We start from the raw sequence: 19,821 nt of genomic DNA, 5'->3' as shown, positions 1-19,821 counted from the left end.
CGGCATAAAATTATGCTCAATTTTGTACCCGGCGTACGTTAAATATGACGTATCGCTAGGTCGAGATATCTGTGTCTCCGTAAGGAAACACAAGGCCGGCTGCGCATTAACTTTATGGATGCTTTCTGCAACTGGTGGTAAATGAATTAAAATACCACAAGAGTTATTCATCTATTCACACACCCTGTAAACTATTAATAAAAGTATTATAGGAGCATTATACCAACATTATGAACATAATAAATATATGTATGAGTTTAAATAACACAATATGAAGCAGAGTTTTCGATAACAGGATCTACAACAACCACAAGTAGCACCCGTTCACGAGCTTTGCGCATGGACAAGCATGGCACTACTGTAGTGCCAACTAATAGTTGGTAGCATCATCACGGTAGATCGTCGCTCGTGTCCTATGTGAGCCAGAGCGCTCATTTGAGGAGGCCAAAGAGTATAATAATATATATGAGCTGTCTATTTGAAAACTATCGCCATTTTTGGAGAATGGCCCCGGAAATAAATAAATATAAGCTCCAAATTAAAAAATTCATTTTTAATGTTGTGACGCAATTAAATAACTAACTCTACTTTTTAATATATATTGCAATTTTTTACCATGTTGAAATTGCACGTAGAGTAAGTTATTTAATTTTGTCACAACATAGAACATAAAGGATAGATTTAGTAGTCTAAAAATTCAAAATGGAACACGAGAGCTACATACATGCGCAAACGCTAGCAGTAGCCGCCTTTTTATGACCAGTGGGCACTGGGCAGTGACACAAAGACAAGTTGAAAGGTTTCAAAGCGAGAGACAGCTGACAAAGCTTTCATTTTCGGGCCAACTAACAGATAGCACTACAGTCTTCTGAAAACGTCACTTTAAGGCGTCTGTCCCACCCCTGCAGGAGGCATTACTTATTGTGAATTGTAAGGGATAACGCTGGCCAAATTGTATTGAGTCAGTTATTATTATAATTATTAGTGGAAACTGTTAAATACAGATATTTCAATTTTATTAAGTGCCTTTCTATTACTAACCCTTTTTACATTATTATAATAATTTGACATTATATTTTCAGATGGGGCCGAAGATGGCTGGCGTGTGGCTCGATGGTCATCAGTGGGCTGTTCAGTTTGTTGGCGACCGCTGTTCCTGTTGGTATGTTAATAGTACATTGTGATACAATGGTGAAATATAAGATAGAAAGAAACTCTTGATGTTAAAAACCCGCGCCTCGACACGCTGGAAGCAGTTCGTTGGAAAATTGGTCATAATACCAAGTTGTTGCAGGATCGAGACTTTGGTTCTCTTGGCAGTCCTCGGTATTTGCATCATCCTGCATCAACTTGGGGAAAAGTTTAATTTAATAACCAAATTACTACCGATTTATCACTACATATTATAAAACAATGCCCTCCGCCGCGTCTGTCTGTCTGTTTTATTAAGTTTTAAAGATTCAGCACCTTAAAAACTAATGTGCTATGTATATTAACAGCCATTGTAAAATACTCTAATTGATTGAAAATAGTAGCTGTTGAGTTTCTTATATGTTCTTCTACGAGCTCTACGTTTTCCGAGCATATAGTAGATTCAGTAATTCAATTTATTTAAATATTTTTAATGACGATCAATCGCGCTTAGTTTAAGCTTAATTGAATAAAGTTTATTTGACTTTGACTTTAAATGCTAATAACAATTACGATAATATAATTCCTTAATATACTACTATTTAATTATTTATCTAGTTTGTTTTAATAAAAAGTTTAAAAAAAATAAAAATGATTAGATTATTGGAAACTAACATGAATATGTGTCTGGTGAACAGAGATCAACAAAATGTCAAACAAATCAAGAGGCCCATTCCGCCGTTGGCCCGTTCTCCTCTGTGGGGTAAACTACCATTATTACGGTGCACTATAATTGTCATAAAATAATCAGAAAAACAATGCAATTATATTTTATTTTTCTATACGAACTGCTGATTGTGTGTAGGTGACAATATACCATCGACAAAATTGATTCATGACCCAAATTAATCAATAATTCTTTTAAAATTACTTGGCATTGCGTAGAGACATCGCTTCATTGTGTGTCCTCTACCGCATTTATCACGGGGAGTGTCCGAAGAGCTTTTTTACCTGATTCCTGCCGAATTCCACCTTCGCACGACACGCCACAAGTTAAGATATCATCCCCACCATCTGGATGTGAGGCGGTCGTCCACAGTGCGGTTTTCAAGGAGCTTTCTTCCACGTACTACAAAGCTGTGGAATGAACTTCGACACCAGGTGACCCGTACGCTCGTTTGTCCTCCTTTTCCATAAAAAAAATTACAAAAACAGTTTTATTTTTGCACGTGTATGACAATTGGCGGACTGTCAGTGTCTGATAAAATGATAACAGTTACTTAGTAAATGTATGTTCAAGCGAATTTCGACCTTGTTTAATATGACTGCAGGAAAATGACAGTGAGGTTGGTCACGATTAAATTTTGACGATAGTACGATAAAATGACTGGTCTTCCATGAAATGAAAGAAACTTTATTTTCAATATCTTATTCCATTATAGGTGGACCATCAGCATCCTTGGCCATCCTAGGTCGGTTTGCCGTCAATATATCATACAACATAGGTCTTCAGTATGCTGCAGAGCTTCTGCCAACAGTCGTTAGGGCCCAGGGCGTGGCTCTCATCCACATCATGGGGTATGTGGCGTCAATACTGGCCCCGTTCGTGGTATATTTGGTGAGTGTTTCTGAATATATTAATTGTTGTGATTTATTGCAGTTTAGTTACTTATTGACTTATTGAACGTCAAAAACTATCACCCATTCGAAATGGTATGCCTCAACCCTGAGAAGAACGGACGCAAGAAACTCAGCGGACTTTTATTTCAAAATGGCTGCAGCGATTTTGATGTAATTTTCAGGCCCTTGAGTGATCCTGTGAGACTTGCTAGCGATCATGGGATATTTTTTGAGTTTTTGGCACGTTAATGCAATAAGATACTACAAGAAGATAATCATTATGGGAAACTACTAATAATTTATCGACTTTGCGTTAAGCATGACGTGTATTATAGACACAAGCCAGAAGACATCCACTGCTGGACAAGAATAGCACACCCCATCTCCTCTCGTGGCCGTCGTAAGATTCGATTAGAGGTGACATAGAACGGAGGATAGGCACCAGCATCCTTCCGAGAGAACACCACCATTATATAGCAACCTCCCCCCCATCCCCAATGACAAATAAAGACGACTAAAATTTACAAAAACAAAAAAACAATTTATACAAACTGACGAATACTTCACATTGGCAGTGATCAATGAAGTAATAAAGGAGAAATAATTAAATGTAATTATTTAGTAACTTAAGATATTATTATTTTTTAAATTATTTTTATAAAACGAAGTATCTTAAAACCATCAATGCCCCTAATCATAATTAACAATACCACCAATTAGTATATTTAAATATCAAGAGATATTTCGAATCAATTGTCTATTTTTCGTTATTAGCGGAAAATATAAGGTTTAAATGGTTTTAAATGACTAAATTTGATAAACAATTGCGAAAAAAATTATATTTCTTCCAAATTATGGGTTTATAATATAGATAGATATTCTATAATGCTCTATAACAACCTTTGTAACTATGGCCGAAAAAATTGTTTTCAGAATTTTAGACTTAATGTAATATGTATGTATGTTTGTGAACGTTCATCTCAGAAAACTACTAAATGATTTTAATTCATTAAAATTCATGAAGATTTACGAAAGTATTAGCGTTTCCGTAAAAACACAATTGAAAAATAACACAATATATAGACTGGACCTTTGTAACTGAGGCTAAGAAAATTGTTTCTATAATTTTAGACTTATAGTCAGGTAGGTTTGTGCAGGATCGTGTCAGAAAATTGCTAAGCTGATTTGAACTTGTTTTCATTGTTGTATTAGACAAGCTTCTACATTACATTACTACATTAAAGCTGAGTTGTATCATATTTGCTGTTATAGTTAAGATTTATGTCAAATTTAGGGTTAACAGTAACGCTGATTTTTACATAGAAGTTAAAAAGTGAATATCAAGTCAATATCGAATATTTATTTGAAACTTTTGACCGGTCGCTATTAAAGATTAACAATAGGTTTAACCGGTGAAGATTGAACGGTTACGGTTAACAGTTACTTTAACATGTTTGTTATTGCTAAAGTTAATAGATCCAATCAGTGCGAGTTTACATTAAAAAAATTGTGCTTGGGCCCGATTCTGGCAGAAAGTTGCTAAACTGATTTAAAATTGTTTTCATTGCTGTATTGGACAAGCTAAAAGTTTGTTTCATTCCAATTAATTCCAAAAACTTGTGAACCTTGAAGTAAAAGCAATAAATGTATGCTATAATATTATATTTATGTCCTAATTCCAGGCAAACATCTCCCCTGAGCTGCCACTTCTGATTCTTGGAGTTCTCGGTATAGTTGGTGGAGTACTCTGTCTGCTTCTACCGGAAACGATGGACACAGAAATGCCGCAGACCCTGGCGGATGGGGAAGACTTCGGAAAGGACCAGAGATTTTGGGATAACCCTTGCTTTCCAAGGTATTTTTTGTAACTCTGTGAATTCTAGTCTGGTAGATTCAATTGAGGTAATTGAGGTAAAGTAATTCTATTGAGGTAGCTCGAATAACTGTATCAGGTGCAATGAAGATTTCCTCGAATGCGCAAGGATTCGTTATTTTGTGAACGATTGTTTGGTGCTGTTAAAAGATGTCACTGTATTGTGTCCAAAGAGCTGTTTAGCCTGGTTCCTAGAATGTGGGCGGTGGTGATCTCTTAACACCAGGTGACCAATCTGTTTCGGTCTGACGGGCGCCAGCTAGTGAAATTACTGGGCAAATTAGACTTAACATCTTATGTCTCAAGGTGACGAGCACAATTGTAGTGCCACTTAGAATATTTAGGTTTTTCAAGAACCCTGAGCAGCACTGCGTTGTAATGGGCAGGGCGTATCAGTGACCATCAGCTGAACGTCATTGTCATAAGTAAAAAGAATTATAGTATGTACTTGTTATTGTTTCAGGAAAAAAGATAGTATAGAAAAACCAGTCCAAGACTCATCAGAAACCTTCGTGCGAGCGCTCCCAGGTCTAATCGGCTCCAGAGCGTCAGTGAGAGCGTCAGTCAGACTCTCCAACAGGAGTAGAAGAAGAGAAGCTGTTTAGTAATATTAATATTAGTTCTTCCCTAATATGTATTGGTTTTTTCTTACATAAGAGGGGGCAAATGGGCAAGAGGCTTACGTGATGATGAAGTGGTGAAGGAACCGCCATGGATATTCGCAACAGCCAGTAATTGATTTCACAAAGTTTCTTGAAAATGCAGTGGCTTGAGTTGCTGTCTTGCCTTACTGAGTACACCAAGCTTTTTAGAAGCCTTTTTGGCATTATCTTTCAAGTGATGGTCAACTCGTAGCCAGAGAACGGATCGATAACAGATATCCTCCCTGACGTAAACGCACACAACAGCCCGTGGTGCAAAATAGTGTTCCAGCTTATTATACCCCGGATAGGAGAAGTAAGATGTAGCCAGATCAGCCAGAGAGGATCTCTGTGTCTTTGTCAAAAAGAGCAGGGCATGCTTCTTTGTCTTCGGATAGTAGAGGACGGCATTTAAACTAGATCGAACACAGCGAACTTGAAGGAGGATGGTTTGAGCCTCTTTCACCATTTGCTCCGAGTCAGTATAGTTTTGCCCCCTCCAAGATAACGTGTAGTAGCCGGGCTTCCACCATTAGGTACATGTCCTAATTGTGAACGTCCAGGAACTGATCCCCAGGACTGCTTAGTCTGGAACCATCCTGGAGTAGTTAGGCCTCAAGCCTACAGACAGAACGAAAATCAAAGGCAAAGTCAGTTTTTTACGTCGGTTTTAAGTGGCAGAGTGGTAAATGTCCGAGCGTGCCGGCTTAATTCGTTTGTGTCCCTTAGGACGCAATATGGCACCTCCACTCGTAAAATAATAACTCGTGATTATATTGTATATGTCGCGGGGATATGATAAAAACAGTGATTTGGTCAAATATCGGAGGATGTTAAAATAACAACACTGTTTTATCATTTCTCGAAACAAATATAGTGATATGACCAAATGCCAGAGTTGGTTACGTAAAATGTCAAAAAGTCTTTTCTTTGGTATTTACAAGGTTTATTTGGTAAGACTTAGACATAGTTTGGTAAGAATTAAGTATCGTGTCGCAGGTGGAAAGGGGTGAGAGGATAAGGGGAGAAAGGGTGAAAAGGTAACGCGCCATCCTCTTGAAAATCAAATTAATGTAACCTAACCTTAAAACAGATAAAAGTTTCTCTAAAGGCCAAGTAGAAGCCCATATTATTAAAAAACCACGAAAGGGGTTTCCACATAACCTGTCCGGGTCGAGGTATCTCTGAAGCTCGCTTTTACATCCTAAGTTCTTCTAATCGCGTCACTCATTGTCATTTCATGGAACCGACCCTGGCATTTGATCAAATCACTAGATTTGTTTAGAGAAATGATAAAATCGTGTTGTTCTCTAAATATACTCCGTGATTTGATCAAATCACTTAGGGAATTGACCCAATCTCTGTTATTATCATTTCTCTGCGACATATACATGAATATTCACAAATAACTGGAAATATCATATCAGATATAAATTGTAAGATATAGGCGTTAAATCAAATTTGATAAAACTTGCCTATTGCAGGCATTTGAGTCAACTCTTTCTAAGACAAGAAAACTGTATACCTATATAAATTGAGAGATATTTCTTTAATAATCTATTTATCCTTTACTTCGACAAATTTTCGTAAGCCAAAAGAAAGACTCAGAATTTTTTATAGTTGTAAGCGTTTGGGTGAACTCTTTCTAATAATTTTTCAAATAATAACTTTATGATATGTTCCTGGCGCTGCAATGGCGACATTAATTAAACACACGGGTAGAACTCCTTAGGCACCGTAATCATTAAACAATATATTAATAAAATACATAATTCACCTAAATAAATCAATTTTCCATAATATCATTTTGGAACATCCTGTAAGAAATCTAGTAGACGCGCGCTAGTGTAGGCACTGACACAAACTTCATACCGTCTTATGCGACCACGTTAGAGTGATGAAAATGTTGTGTCCTAAATATATGATTTCTTTGTTTGAAAATTTGAAAATTTCAATTAATCACTTTAAATTTTATATTTTTTTTTTTACGAATAAGGTTAGATAGCTCTATCTGTGTGTTCATTTAATGTCATCATTTTGGGGCTACGCTGTGTAGTAAATTCACTATATATCATAAATTTTATAGATGTTAATCCATATTATGTGACAGTATTATAACACAAAATAAATGGTTTTAATAATAAATATATTCGAAAGGATTTTTATAAATGACCCAGTTTTGATATAAATATGAGTTAAAGAATTTAGCTCACGATATATCCAACTAGAATTCTAGATTTATATCCAACACACACTGTTCTGTCAATACAAAAAAAAGTAAGTTTTCGGGAATGATGTAGTCTAAAGCCATTGGAAATGTGTGTGTTAAAAATAAATTGATTGATTTAATAATATTATGTAGCAATAAAATGATAACGATTAATATCGTATTAATTGTGTAAACAGCTTTTACATTACCGTTTTATAATTGCCAATTTTTTAAAGTATTAAAATGGATAAAGTATGTTATCCTTAAGAGATAGACATATTATTATGACCTCGCAGACTTTTCTGTAGATCTATATAAGATACACAATTCCACCATACATTGTTTTGTTATATCTCAAAGGATTCAGAAATCGTTTTACGGAATACGGCTTAATTTTTTCCGACACCTCCAACATTAATCGTTAACGTATATAAAATGTATATAAAAATTTAAAAAAATGTATACAAAAACCTTACTAGAGAACCAAGCTACCCATTGGTGAAAACAGCATGAAGTTTGAGTTTTGAGTTTATCGCGAACAGATAGACAGACAAACGCGGCGTAGGACTTTGTTTTATGATATACAGTAGTGATTTAAGTAAATTGGATACACCTGAATCTAGAATTGTAGTTGAGCGGTAAATTAAATTTTAGTGAGCCAAATTCTTTAACTTGTATTAAATTTTGGCACTTACGTATACATTAATACTATTTGTTCCTTGGCTGCTGTGATTTGATGTTTGTTTTGACAAATATTGTTAAACTGGTGAGGAGAATTTGATTCTCATTGACAAAGACATTTAAAGAGATTCGACTTAGAATAACTCGGCCGCTTGAGCAGCGGTCAAGTGACCTCTGCTAACAAATTGACGTTGAATGCGCGTTCAGTCGGCGTTCAAACATAGAACGTGTAACGCGAGACATAAAGCTATGGCCACACCCGTGCATCATATCATCATAAGCGGAAAGCGGGACGCGATGTGGGAGCGTCCATGCCACGAATCTATCGTTCACACCTACACGACTACGACCGACAACAAGAACCACATTTGTTGGTGCATTATTGCTAAAGTTTCACTTCTTTTTACTTCAATTTCAATTGTGGTTATGCCATTCTCGTACTTAACATCAGAGTCTGATTACGATGAAGAAGACCTTTTATTGTATGCCCTGTGGTTCAAAGTACAAACCACACGGAGAGTACTATTACCTACCCTGCAGACGCGGTCGAATCGCATTGTAGTCGCGAAGATGTACGGCGCCATTTAAATATCAAGGGAGACTACCGCCGCGCGGGTGAGGTTCCCGCTTTGCAGTCGCTTTCGTAGCGCAGGTCTGGCCCCGTTTTGTGTTGTAAAAATCGAATAGTAGTTAAAAACAAAGCTCACCGTAACATTACCTATCACCGGTGAGTACAATTAAGTTAGTTTACCTAATAAATATCTTATATCTTTAAACGAGCAATTCTTGTTTAAGCATAATCTGAATCTCGGAAACGGCTCCAACGATTTTCATAAAATTTTATATACAGGGGATTTCAGGGGCGATAAATCGATCTAGTTAGGTTTCAATTTGAAAAAATGTAGTTTTATCCATGTTTTAATGAGAAACAGCTATAATAACATTAGAATACAAAGGTAAATTTCGCCATTATATACAAGACCATAATAACTCAGATGGGACATTGAGTGATCCGGAAAGCAGAAGACCCCGGTTCGAATCCAGATGTCTCCTATTAGTTTTTTTTTTTGTTCAAGTTTTGTACATTCGTAAAAATCCGAGCAAGGCTCGGTCGTCCGAATATTAATTATTAAAACATAAATGTTATTGTGTATATTACTACCAATCATGACCAATGAAGCAAATATCATAGAATTTAGTCTTATAATACACAGTGCAAAAACACATTGCTTTTGGCGTAAAGCGATGTGATTACTTAATTTTGGTCTACACGGACTTCATGGTAAAAGTTTCTATTGTCCGTCTAATCTCTTTAAATGTGTTTCTCTCACTCAGACTAATTTGGCAACAGATTACGTCATTATAAATTCTGTTGCATTGACCTTATAATCCATATATGCCTAATAATTGCCTTTCAGATACCAAAATAAGAACACAGATGTTATATAAATTCAGTAGCCAATAGCGATTGCTTGCGATATGTTGTGATCATTACCGGACCAATGAGCATTCAGTACCTCGACCGCTCACCTCGGTCTGTTGAATGAATTGTTTGCATTGATATTAGGAGTGTACTGGTTTTTGTCGACGTTCTCATGAGTTTTCAAAATGACTTGGTGCTGCTTTCATTAGATACTTTAAATATAATTAATAAATTACAATTTACGAGCTATGAATTAGCGTAGGAAAAACTAATACACGTTAACATATTATGTACTATATAATTTATCAAAAAAAAACAAAACATTTTATTTATTTCTGTAATTTCCATATTTTAACCCCGTATTGTAAATAAAATAAGTGTGTAAAATTTTAGTTCTTAAGCGAATTTGTGATCTTAGTCGAGTTTTGTTATTTATTAAATAAACTATTATAGTTTTGTATCATACTTATTGCTTTATTTTAAAAACAATATAAAATCCTAACCTTTAATCCAGAGGTCGGCAAGTAGTTAAAGATGGGGTCCGGACACTGGGATATTTTTAAGGAGGTCCAGAAAAAAGCACCTGAAAATAATTAAGTGTAAAGCAGTCAGGGAAAATAAAAAGAGAATTCCAACATAGACCACTGTATTATGTACAGAACTTTCAAATATACACTCTCGGAGTTATTTAACAACACTTTAACACGGCAGAGTAAACAGTTTAATTCCGAGCAAGGCATTACATACCCTTCGCCACCCCTCTCCTCACCTCACCTCACCCCCTCACCTCACCCCTCCACGACTCGCCTCACACTTCACACCGCTACACTAGCGCTACCTCTCAGACTTGACTCGTTACAGCCTGCTCACTTCACTCCACTCGTTACAGCCTGCTCACTTCACTCCACTCGTTACAGTCTGCTCACTTCACTCCACTCGTTACATAAGTGCTACCTATTTACTTGGTTTTAAATAATATTCAGTATTATAAATTAATGTGAGAAACTGCACCGACGGTCTTGAGCCGGATTTTTATAGTTTGGTTCAAGAAGATCAGCAAATTCAAAGTGCGTCTTCTAACGTGGTGGGCTTTCGAACGAATGAATCTCGAACGATATTTGATATTGATAAAAATGTTTCACAAACGTATGTCGAGCCAAACATAAATTGTGGCTAAATTGAAAGCTAGTTTTTTTGCAATTTTTCTTTATCATAATACATATTTGGCTTTTCAATATTATTCTAATAAATAAAGGTATAGTATACTTTATCGACGTATTATTTTGTACCTGGTGTAGAATACTTTACAATATTTGGGGGTCCGAGTTTCGACCTATCGCGGTCAGCAAAAGGACCGCGGTCCACCTATTTCCGACCCTTGCTGTATTCAATAATAAGCCTAGCGAAACTCCCTAAGAAAAAAGTGATTCACTCGATTGTATGAATCGTGCAGTCATTGACAGATGACGGCTATAATCTTGTAAAAAAACGGAGACAGCCAAAATCCACTACGTCTTAAGCTACTGTTTCCTTTCAAACTTAGCCAGATTATACTGAGTGGTCAGTCGCCATACTGTAATTACTGCTATTTCAAACTTATGTCAAATGACTGCAAGTTTCATAGATAACTAAATTTCAGTTTTATGTCTCGCCTCTTATTGCGTAGTATTTACATTCTCTTTGCAATAATTATTTAAATTTTGTGTCAGGTATTTACACTTAAGTATATAGCGAAGAGATGAAAGTATATACATTGTCTGTATATTAATACACTGAAAATCTTGAAAAATTTTTTTAAGTACTTTTCCTTTTTTTGGCGCGTTAGGGAAACATTATCAGAGTGCATTTTTACGTTACGCATACAAAGTCACCCAAATTTAACACCCCCACTTTACCTGGTCAACAAGACCATTTGTATCGTACTTCAGCTATGTCTACTGAACGGCAACCAATGGACGAGTATTAAATAAATTTCAATATTTACACAAGTGTTAAAATAAAAAAATATTTCTCTCTGATTGTATAAAGATAATTTAATTACACGCTATAATAGTATACTATAATTAAACGTTTTATAGTAATTATACAAATGCTTTGAGTTTTCTTTAGTGTTAATTCCGCCAATATTTGTCTTTAAACAATTCGACACGTGGTTCGCCTCTACACGAGGCATCCTCAGGACGTGTTGTCTCGCCAAAATCTGGCACGAGACTTGCAGTCAGTCAGCTTCAGTCTTGTGCCAGATTAAAATTTGTCTATTGATGAAAATATTTTAAAAGTGTTTGAATCACAGGGACTTACAAGGCCATAGCTGATAACTTTGCTAATGGTTTTGGAGATGCAGTCAAATTTATCATTCCGAACTGTAGCCATAAGTTACTTAATACTAATTTATACGTCAAACCTGTTAACTCCAGTATCTTATTTCAGAAAGCGTCCAGTGACAAGATTACAAAGATTGTTAAGGATCTTAATTCCAGCAAAGCACCAGGCGCTGATGGCATTAAAGTAAAATACATCAAAATGTTTAGTGAACAAATATCCGTTGCTATAGCTAATTTAATTAATAGTAGTATGAAATGTGGCGTTAATTCAGATAACTTAAAAAGAGGCTGTGTAAGACCAGTTTTTAAGAAGAGGAAACGTAATGACTTTTCTAACTATCGACCCTTTAACCTTCTGTCATCGATAGACAAAATAATAGAAAAGTTTGTTTGTGATCAAATCCATGCATTTTATAGGAAGAATGATATCATTTACGAAAATCAATATGGTTCAAAAATGAAAAGGAACAACCAACCTTCTTTCTAAATTTACCGACGAAGTCAATGGATATCTAAATGAAAAAAAAAAAACATGTATTAGCACTGTTCATTGACTTCTCGCGAGCTTTTGACACCCTGAATCATGCCCAGCTGCAAAAAAGTTAGATATGTTGGGTATACGTGGACATTTGCTCACCTGGTGTGCAGACTATCTTAGAAATCGCACTTATACTGTAAAAATTTGCAATACCAACAGTGACACTGTTACAGCTAACGAAGGCACAGCGCAGGGATCTGTCCTAGTTTTACTCTTTACTCTTTTTACTCTTTTTAACATATGTTAACGATATGTAACAAGTTAAGGCAATTTCTCGCAAATATAACTATCTTAAGTCATCGTGTTCCTTTCAAAATAAAATTAATGTTATATAACAGCTTCGCACAGACTTATATACAATACGGTCTCAGTAGTTATGGTCGTACTTACAATACCTATCTTAATAATATATTTAAACTACAACTAAAGATTTTAAAAACAATTGTCTCAGGTTCTATCAAGCAAAAATATGAAAACAATGAACTAGGTATATTTAAACACTGCAAAACATTACCGATACAGGAACTCTTTAAATACACAACACTTAAACAAGAATTCTTCAACGAAAGTCTACGCATAAAAATGGAACACTCTTTACATACGCGGGCGATAAAATCACACCGGTTGCGCACTGAGCGAGCTAACAACTTGTACGGTGAGAGAACAATTGTTCCTCGCCTAATTAATCAACTACCCTCATTTCTGTCCAATGCGCCCATAAAAATATGAAACAAAAACTATAGGAATATTTCCTAGGTAATCTTTGATCACATTTGTACTTAATAAGATGGTCATGGGATGACTAGGAAATGTTTGAAATATCTGTTGTTTTGGTTGCTTCGTGTTGAAATAAATATTGGTAAGGTTCATATATCTGTAGTTGGTTTTTTGTAGGTGTGTAGTATGTAATTTTGTACTTGTAGCCAATTGTAACTTTCTATAGATATTAATAATTGTATGTAGGTATAGAATTTAATGTTAAGATTATATTTATTTTGTAAAAAACTAAAATAAGGCGTAAACTAAGATAATGCATTGAGGTCAAACCTCTATGGTTTTTACAATGTATCTATATGTATTATATGTTCACATTTTGTAAAATATGTATTTCGATAAAAAAAAAATTAACACTAAAGAAAACTCGAATCATTTGTATAATTATGGATTTCCGCAAAGTAACGCCTACTTCAATAAATTTTCTTATAGTAATATTTTCATTGGTTGTATTTAATACCTTTTTTATTACATTTTTTTTCTGCAAACGTAAAATAGCACGAGGAATGATTTTGAAATAATAGTAATTCAAGATATTTTTTTAAATAATAAATTAATTTGAACCAGTATATCGATAGATCACAAAAATAAAGCATACAAAACTTACAAACAAAATCGATATTGCTAAAAACAAAAAGTAGGGTAAAACCTCATATCTGTGCTGCAGTCAGTATTGCTTTACAGCACATCGGGCTTTTCTTTTGCCACACAGCATATTTAGTTAAGTTAGGATTAAGAATATATATTAAGTATGTAGATTGTATTTTTATGTGTGTGGCATGGAATAATTTTTTTTTTGTTTCTTATTTCTTATAAAATTATATCTATTCCTTAGTTCTGAACTATCGAATGTCTTTGAACCACTAGAGCAACCTCTTGGCCTTTCTACCGGGCATTAAAGGCACAGTGGAATAATTTTCAAGTAAACATGGTGCTTGAGTGACCTGCTTGATACAATATTATCTATCGTAGATAACTGCTATGCTATTAAGTTGTTTGGTTAGGCAAGAGAGGAGTCCGTTCTCGAAAATTTTTGCTACGGCTGATATTATGGAGATGGGCCTATAGCAGTTAGGACCCGTGTCTGCATTTACCCTCTCTTAAGGGAGCTACACCGCCTTTTTTTAAATATTCTGGGTATATTCCTTCTTTTTTGAAACTATTAAATAATCATGTTAGCAGTGTAGATACTGTATCAGCAATTGCAACGACTCTATAGAAATATCGTAAATTTCATTTGTGGGCTGGGCTTATAATTAGCGCTTTTTAGGGTTCCGTAGCCAATTGGCAAAAGCAGAGCCCTTATGATTTGTCATGTCTGTCTGTCTAACCGTATGTCCCAGCCACTTTTTTCCGATACTATAAGAACTATCTGTTGAAACTTGGTAAGTAGATGAATTCCGTGAACTGCTTTTCTAAAAAAAAAATAAAATTGAAAAAATCAAACTCATACGTGTGGGGTATTAATGTATAGGTCTTCAAATATTATATTGAGGTTTCTAATATATTTTTTTTTCTAAGCTGAATAGTTTGCGCGAGAGACACTTACAAAGTGGTAAAATGTGTCCCCACCTCTGTAACTTTTAAAATAATAGAATGATAAAACTAAAAAATATATGATGTACATTACCAAGCAAACTTCCACCGAAAATTGGTTTGAACGATATCTAGTAAGTAGTTTTTTTTTATTTAAAAATACACAATTATTAAAACATCGATCAAAGTTAGGTTCAACGAACTACAAGAACTTTTATGTTATGTTACTTGCTGCTACGGAACCCTTCATAGGCGAGTCCGACTCGAACTTGGCCACTTTTTTCATACTAATAATCTGTACCTAACCTGGTGTGAGCCAAGGTAATTTTATATATGTCAGATATAGATGGCGTACTATGCACAAGAATATAATTGTGAGTTTGCAATCGGAGCTCTGCGTTGATTCTCGGCCGACACGAATTACTTGTTTCATGAGTTGGTCAATTAAGAACTTTTTTTTAGATGCAAAGCAAAAAACAACCGCATTCGGGTTTTTTGTTGACGTCGGTATAAACTATGTGGAACTTTTTGTTTTTACACAATTCAGTGTTTACGATTTCTTAGCGTTGTTGTTGTTTTATTAGCATTGGAACTACTCTCAATGATCTGGGTAGGATAAGATTCTTTTTTTACGTGATAATTTTTTGTATAATTGGACGAAGTTCCTGAAAAACGTTCCAAGCCACAAACATCACATTTTAAGGAATTCGTGTATAAAGTTTAATAAATATTAGTGTATTCCATACATGTGGGTTGGGCTACTAAGTCATGATGTCATTTAAATAGTGACAGTAGGGCTGCCATTTTTTGTCAATCCGTTAATATGAATCATGTGTTAATATGATCAGTTTTGTGTTCTTATCTCAATTTCGACATGATTGTGGTTGAGATATTCGTCAATTCTATTTTTAATATAGATTTTGTATATTAAAATATAGCAACTGATTCGTCAGTCGGTCGTGTCGTGTTCTCATCCCTTGGTGCATACGGAAGTGTGGTATCAGAGCTGAGCACTAAACCCTGGCACTTCTTCTAATACGTTGGGAGAGTAATTGAGTTAATAAGCTTCAGTGGTATTTCGTTGAGATCACAATTGCGTTTTTTAATTAATTATAGTATTTTTTTTTTGCGTTGTGTCCTTGTGGTGTGAGGAGCCTTCTGCTCGCATTAACAGGTGGGTAGTTATTCTTCTTATAAATAAATTGTCTACATTTTAAAAAGTATTGGCAAGCAAAATATATGTTCCAAATTAAAAAAAAATCAATGTTATTTAATTAGATACTATCTATTCGATTCGAGCGTTTGCTTGCAGTTTATGTCTAGGTATTGTGCTATAAAGAAAATAAATGTGTGCAATTCACATGTGGTAGAAGTCCAACCTTCAAAAATTTTCAAGATAATGACACGAATGTAAAATTTCGGGAATAGGATAATTGTAGGTTTTTGTAATGATCATAATGATACGAAGTTTGATAATTATTTTACATTTTATTCGTTTATATTCAATGACGTTCTTTTATATTACATAGATTTATTCAGACTCAGACCTTACAATTTCGATAAATGATACGAGATGCTTATGGTAACTAAAGTATGAAATAAATACTTTGGTCTTAATAATATGGTCAATAAGTCTTTGGAATACTGTGACAATTACTGTTTATGATCTTATTGTTGCTACAGTGCACATTTTCAAATTAAATTTGACGTCCAAAAAAAATCAATGGAATCGCTGAATCCGATGCAAATTTTTCATAAAACCTCCAAACTGCATATGAAGCTCTGGTACATGTTGCTAGGATGACACATGATTTCAACCGCTATGAAAGACATTACTATCATCGCTACCATATTTATGTTCTCCTGATATCTATGTAGTAATACGTCGTGAGCATGACTTCAGAATGTACCATACATAATGACACGAGTATACCTTAATATTAAGGTATACTATAATAGAATATATATTCACACCCTATAATATATTACTGTATATGTTAAATTAAGTTACAATAAAAGACCGAGAACGTGTAATGAATTCTATCTAATTCTCTCGCCGGCTGAATCCTAAACATTTACCGGTTTCTCTAATGTATCGCTTTTTCGTTTCATCGAGTTTCAAATCACGACAATTCTAAAGAAATTTCACTTCAATGCATAAAAAAGCATTTATTGGAATTTCATTGAATTGATGTTAATGTAAAATTGTTTAAATTGGTTTTTTGTGACAATTTTGATACCGAAATATAGCAGACAAGACAACTGTTGTTGGTAATAAAGTGACTCTATTTCAAGAAGTTTGTAGTTATTGTTATGAGTCGGAACGGTGCGGTGTCAGTCGTTCCACTGTTCAGAGGATCTGGACTAGGTTCCCGGGTCCTTAAAAAATGACAGGAAGGCAAAAAAGGACGGGATCAGGAAAGCAACGATGCCTACTGAGCCCAGGGACGATCGATATATTGTGAACCAATATTTACGAAATCGGAAGTCTACCTACAGTAATATCAAAAACAATCTTGGAGATGTAACAAATGTGAGTTTTAGCGAATGGACTGTCGATATACACAGTGAAATACCATCTAAGGGTTCTAAATTACTCCATGGACAACGTATTGCAAGGTTAAGATGTAGACATCTCCACATCACCACATCTACAATCCACGTCACATAATTTTGGGAAATAGAGCCAAGTTTTATTTTCTGATGAAGCCAGAATCTCTTTATTTGTTGAAGACCGACGTCGTTAATGCCATGCAGACCAAGAGAGCGATTGCAGAGGTATGTTTTGAAGATTGGGGGAGTGTTGGGGGCTCTGTCATGTTTTGGGCTGATTTAACTTCTAAATAGTATCCTATGTAATATTCTAATAGTATTATTAATCGTACAGAGTTAGTTTTCTTAGAAAATGGCTCTTTAAATGCACAACGCCACATCACAGATCTTCTAATTCCTCATGTACAACCGGTGAGAGTTGTTACAGGAAGTTCTGCCGTGTTGATGGACGACAATGCTTGAGCACACCGACCGGGTGACGTAGACGCTTAACTGAAGTCGGGATCCACCATTTCGATTAGCCAGCAAGAGGTCCCGACCTTAATTCCTTTGGGACTTCCTAAAACGACGTGTTCAAGCTGTACACCCAGCACGACAGAACATCTGAGAGTTTCAAATTGCCGAATGGGAGCGTATTCCTTAAGAACTCAAAAAAAAGCGGCCAAATGCGAGTCGGACTCATTCATGAAGAGTTCCGTAGCAGCAAGTAACATAATATAAAATTTATATAGAAAGAAAAATGATATTAAATTACTCAAATGGAAAAGGCAAAAAATCTTTGCTCAAAATTATACGTATTAAAAAAACTACTTACTAAAAAGATCTCGTTCAAACCAATGTTCGGTGGAAGTTTGCATGGTATTGTACATCATATATTTTTTTTTGTTTTATCAGTCTCTTATTTTAGAAGTTACAGGGTGGGGTGGCACACATTTTACCACTTTGGAAGTGTCTCTAAAACTATTTAGTTTAGAAAGAAGACCTATCCCTATATGAAATGTATGGGTATGAGTTTGATGAAAAAAAGTATTTGAGTTTCAGTTCTAAGTATTTATTGTATTGTAACCACTAAAATTTATTGTATTTTTTTCTATTTTTGTATGAAAATGTTAATGCGGTTCACAAAATACATATACTTACCAAGTTTCAACAGTATAGTTCTAATAGTTTTGGTAAAAAGTGGTTATGACATACACGGACAGAAAGACAGACATGACGATCTATAAGGGTTCAGTTTTTTGCCATTTGGCTACGGTACCCTAAAACCCATCCAAAGTATACCACGAAGAATTGCAGCAGTTATTTCAGCCAGTGGAGGCCGCACTCGATATTTTTTTTTATTCTATATTTTAGTAAATACAGGAGAAAGTCAATTTGAATCTACCTTATTATTTTTGACATAATAAATAATTTCCTAAAAATCAAAATAAAACTAATTTAGATCGACTTTATTACCAAATAAAAGTTTTTACATCAGTAAGTTATATTTATTTTTTCGTATGCCATTTTTTTGAGGAGGAGGTTTTAAACTTTTTCAAAAAATCTAATTTTTAATAATTTCAGAATCACCCCAAGATAATTCGTAATTTATATATTCGGCAAATAGAAGCCAAAAATATGACTCAACATTTCAATTCTAAATTTAAAGGACCGAACTAAATATTTAAGAATCTAGTACATTTTTACAATTTTACATTTTGTACAATCTTATCACATATCTTTTCATTAAGTAATCAGACTTTAAACAATAAAGGCACTAAATCTAAACCTAATTTGAATAATAAACCTAAATGTGGACTAGTCATCTCGTATAAATTCCTGACGGAATTACCCCAGTACAGGGTGCACTGGGGTAATTCCGTCCGTAATTTACTTATAGATAAGTGAACGTACATTTAATTTTTCATAGTTCAATGAAAAATGAAATAGTCATTTAATGTATCCAATAAAAATTAAATGCATTACCTATGTATTTATCCAGCCCCAGTCCTTTTTACTAACCGACTTCAAAAAAGGAGAAGGCTCTCAATTCGTCGGTATGTTTTTTTTTATTTTTGTTACCTCGAAACTTTGGACTGGGTGAACCGATTTTGATAATTCTTTTTTTATTTGAAAGCTTCTCGTGTGGTCCCATTGTATCCATGAGAAAACCATAAAAGTCTTAAATTTGCTGTACGTATACGCTGTACAACAAATATACGAATAACTCAATATCGCGCCAACGGATTTTGATAATTCTTTTTTTAATGGAAAGGATATACTTCAAAGGTGAGAGTTTGGTTAGGTTCTGATTATGGAATCCATGACAAAGTAAACTCTCAAAACAAAAACTCTTCAATTCTTCGGAGCAAATTAAAGATACTCGACCGAATCTTTTTAAGCTATTAGGATATTTCAGTCACGTAACGTAGATATGGTCAAATAATTGTCGTAGTCGAATATAACGATCAATTCAATCAATCCTTTAAACAACTTACAGTAAGGTTGCGATCTGTGGCGGAATTTCTAACTGTCTGTA

At 34.7% G+C, this 19,821-nt stretch overlaps 1 protein-coding gene across 1 annotated transcript in view; it reads left to right on the top strand.

Moving 5' to 3' along the window:
- LOC126965450 (organic cation transporter protein-like) overlaps window positions 1–7,412 on the top strand; it is a 52,305-nt gene extending 44,893 nt beyond the window's left edge. The window contains exons 9-12 of the mRNA XM_050809075.1: window positions 1,083–1,162; window positions 2,574–2,749; window positions 4,434–4,606; window positions 5,088–7,412. Of these exons, the coding sequence (XP_050665032.1) occupies window positions 1,083–1,162; window positions 2,574–2,749; window positions 4,434–4,606; window positions 5,088–5,229 (571 nt within the window). The 3' untranslated portion in view covers window positions 5,230–7,412. The remainder of the gene's footprint in view (window positions 1–1,082; window positions 1,163–2,573; window positions 2,750–4,433; window positions 4,607–5,087) is intronic.
- Window positions 7,413–19,821: the final 12,409 nt, after the last annotated feature.

The sequence above is a fragment of the Leptidea sinapis genome, chromosome 7, assembly GCF_905404315.1.
Source record: "Leptidea sinapis chromosome 7, ilLepSina1.1, whole genome shotgun sequence".
Lineage (NCBI taxonomy): Eukaryota > Metazoa > Arthropoda > Insecta > Lepidoptera > Pieridae > Leptidea > Leptidea sinapis.
Note: the sequence above shows the minus strand (reverse complement) of the source record. Positions and strands in the feature narration are given on the sequence as shown.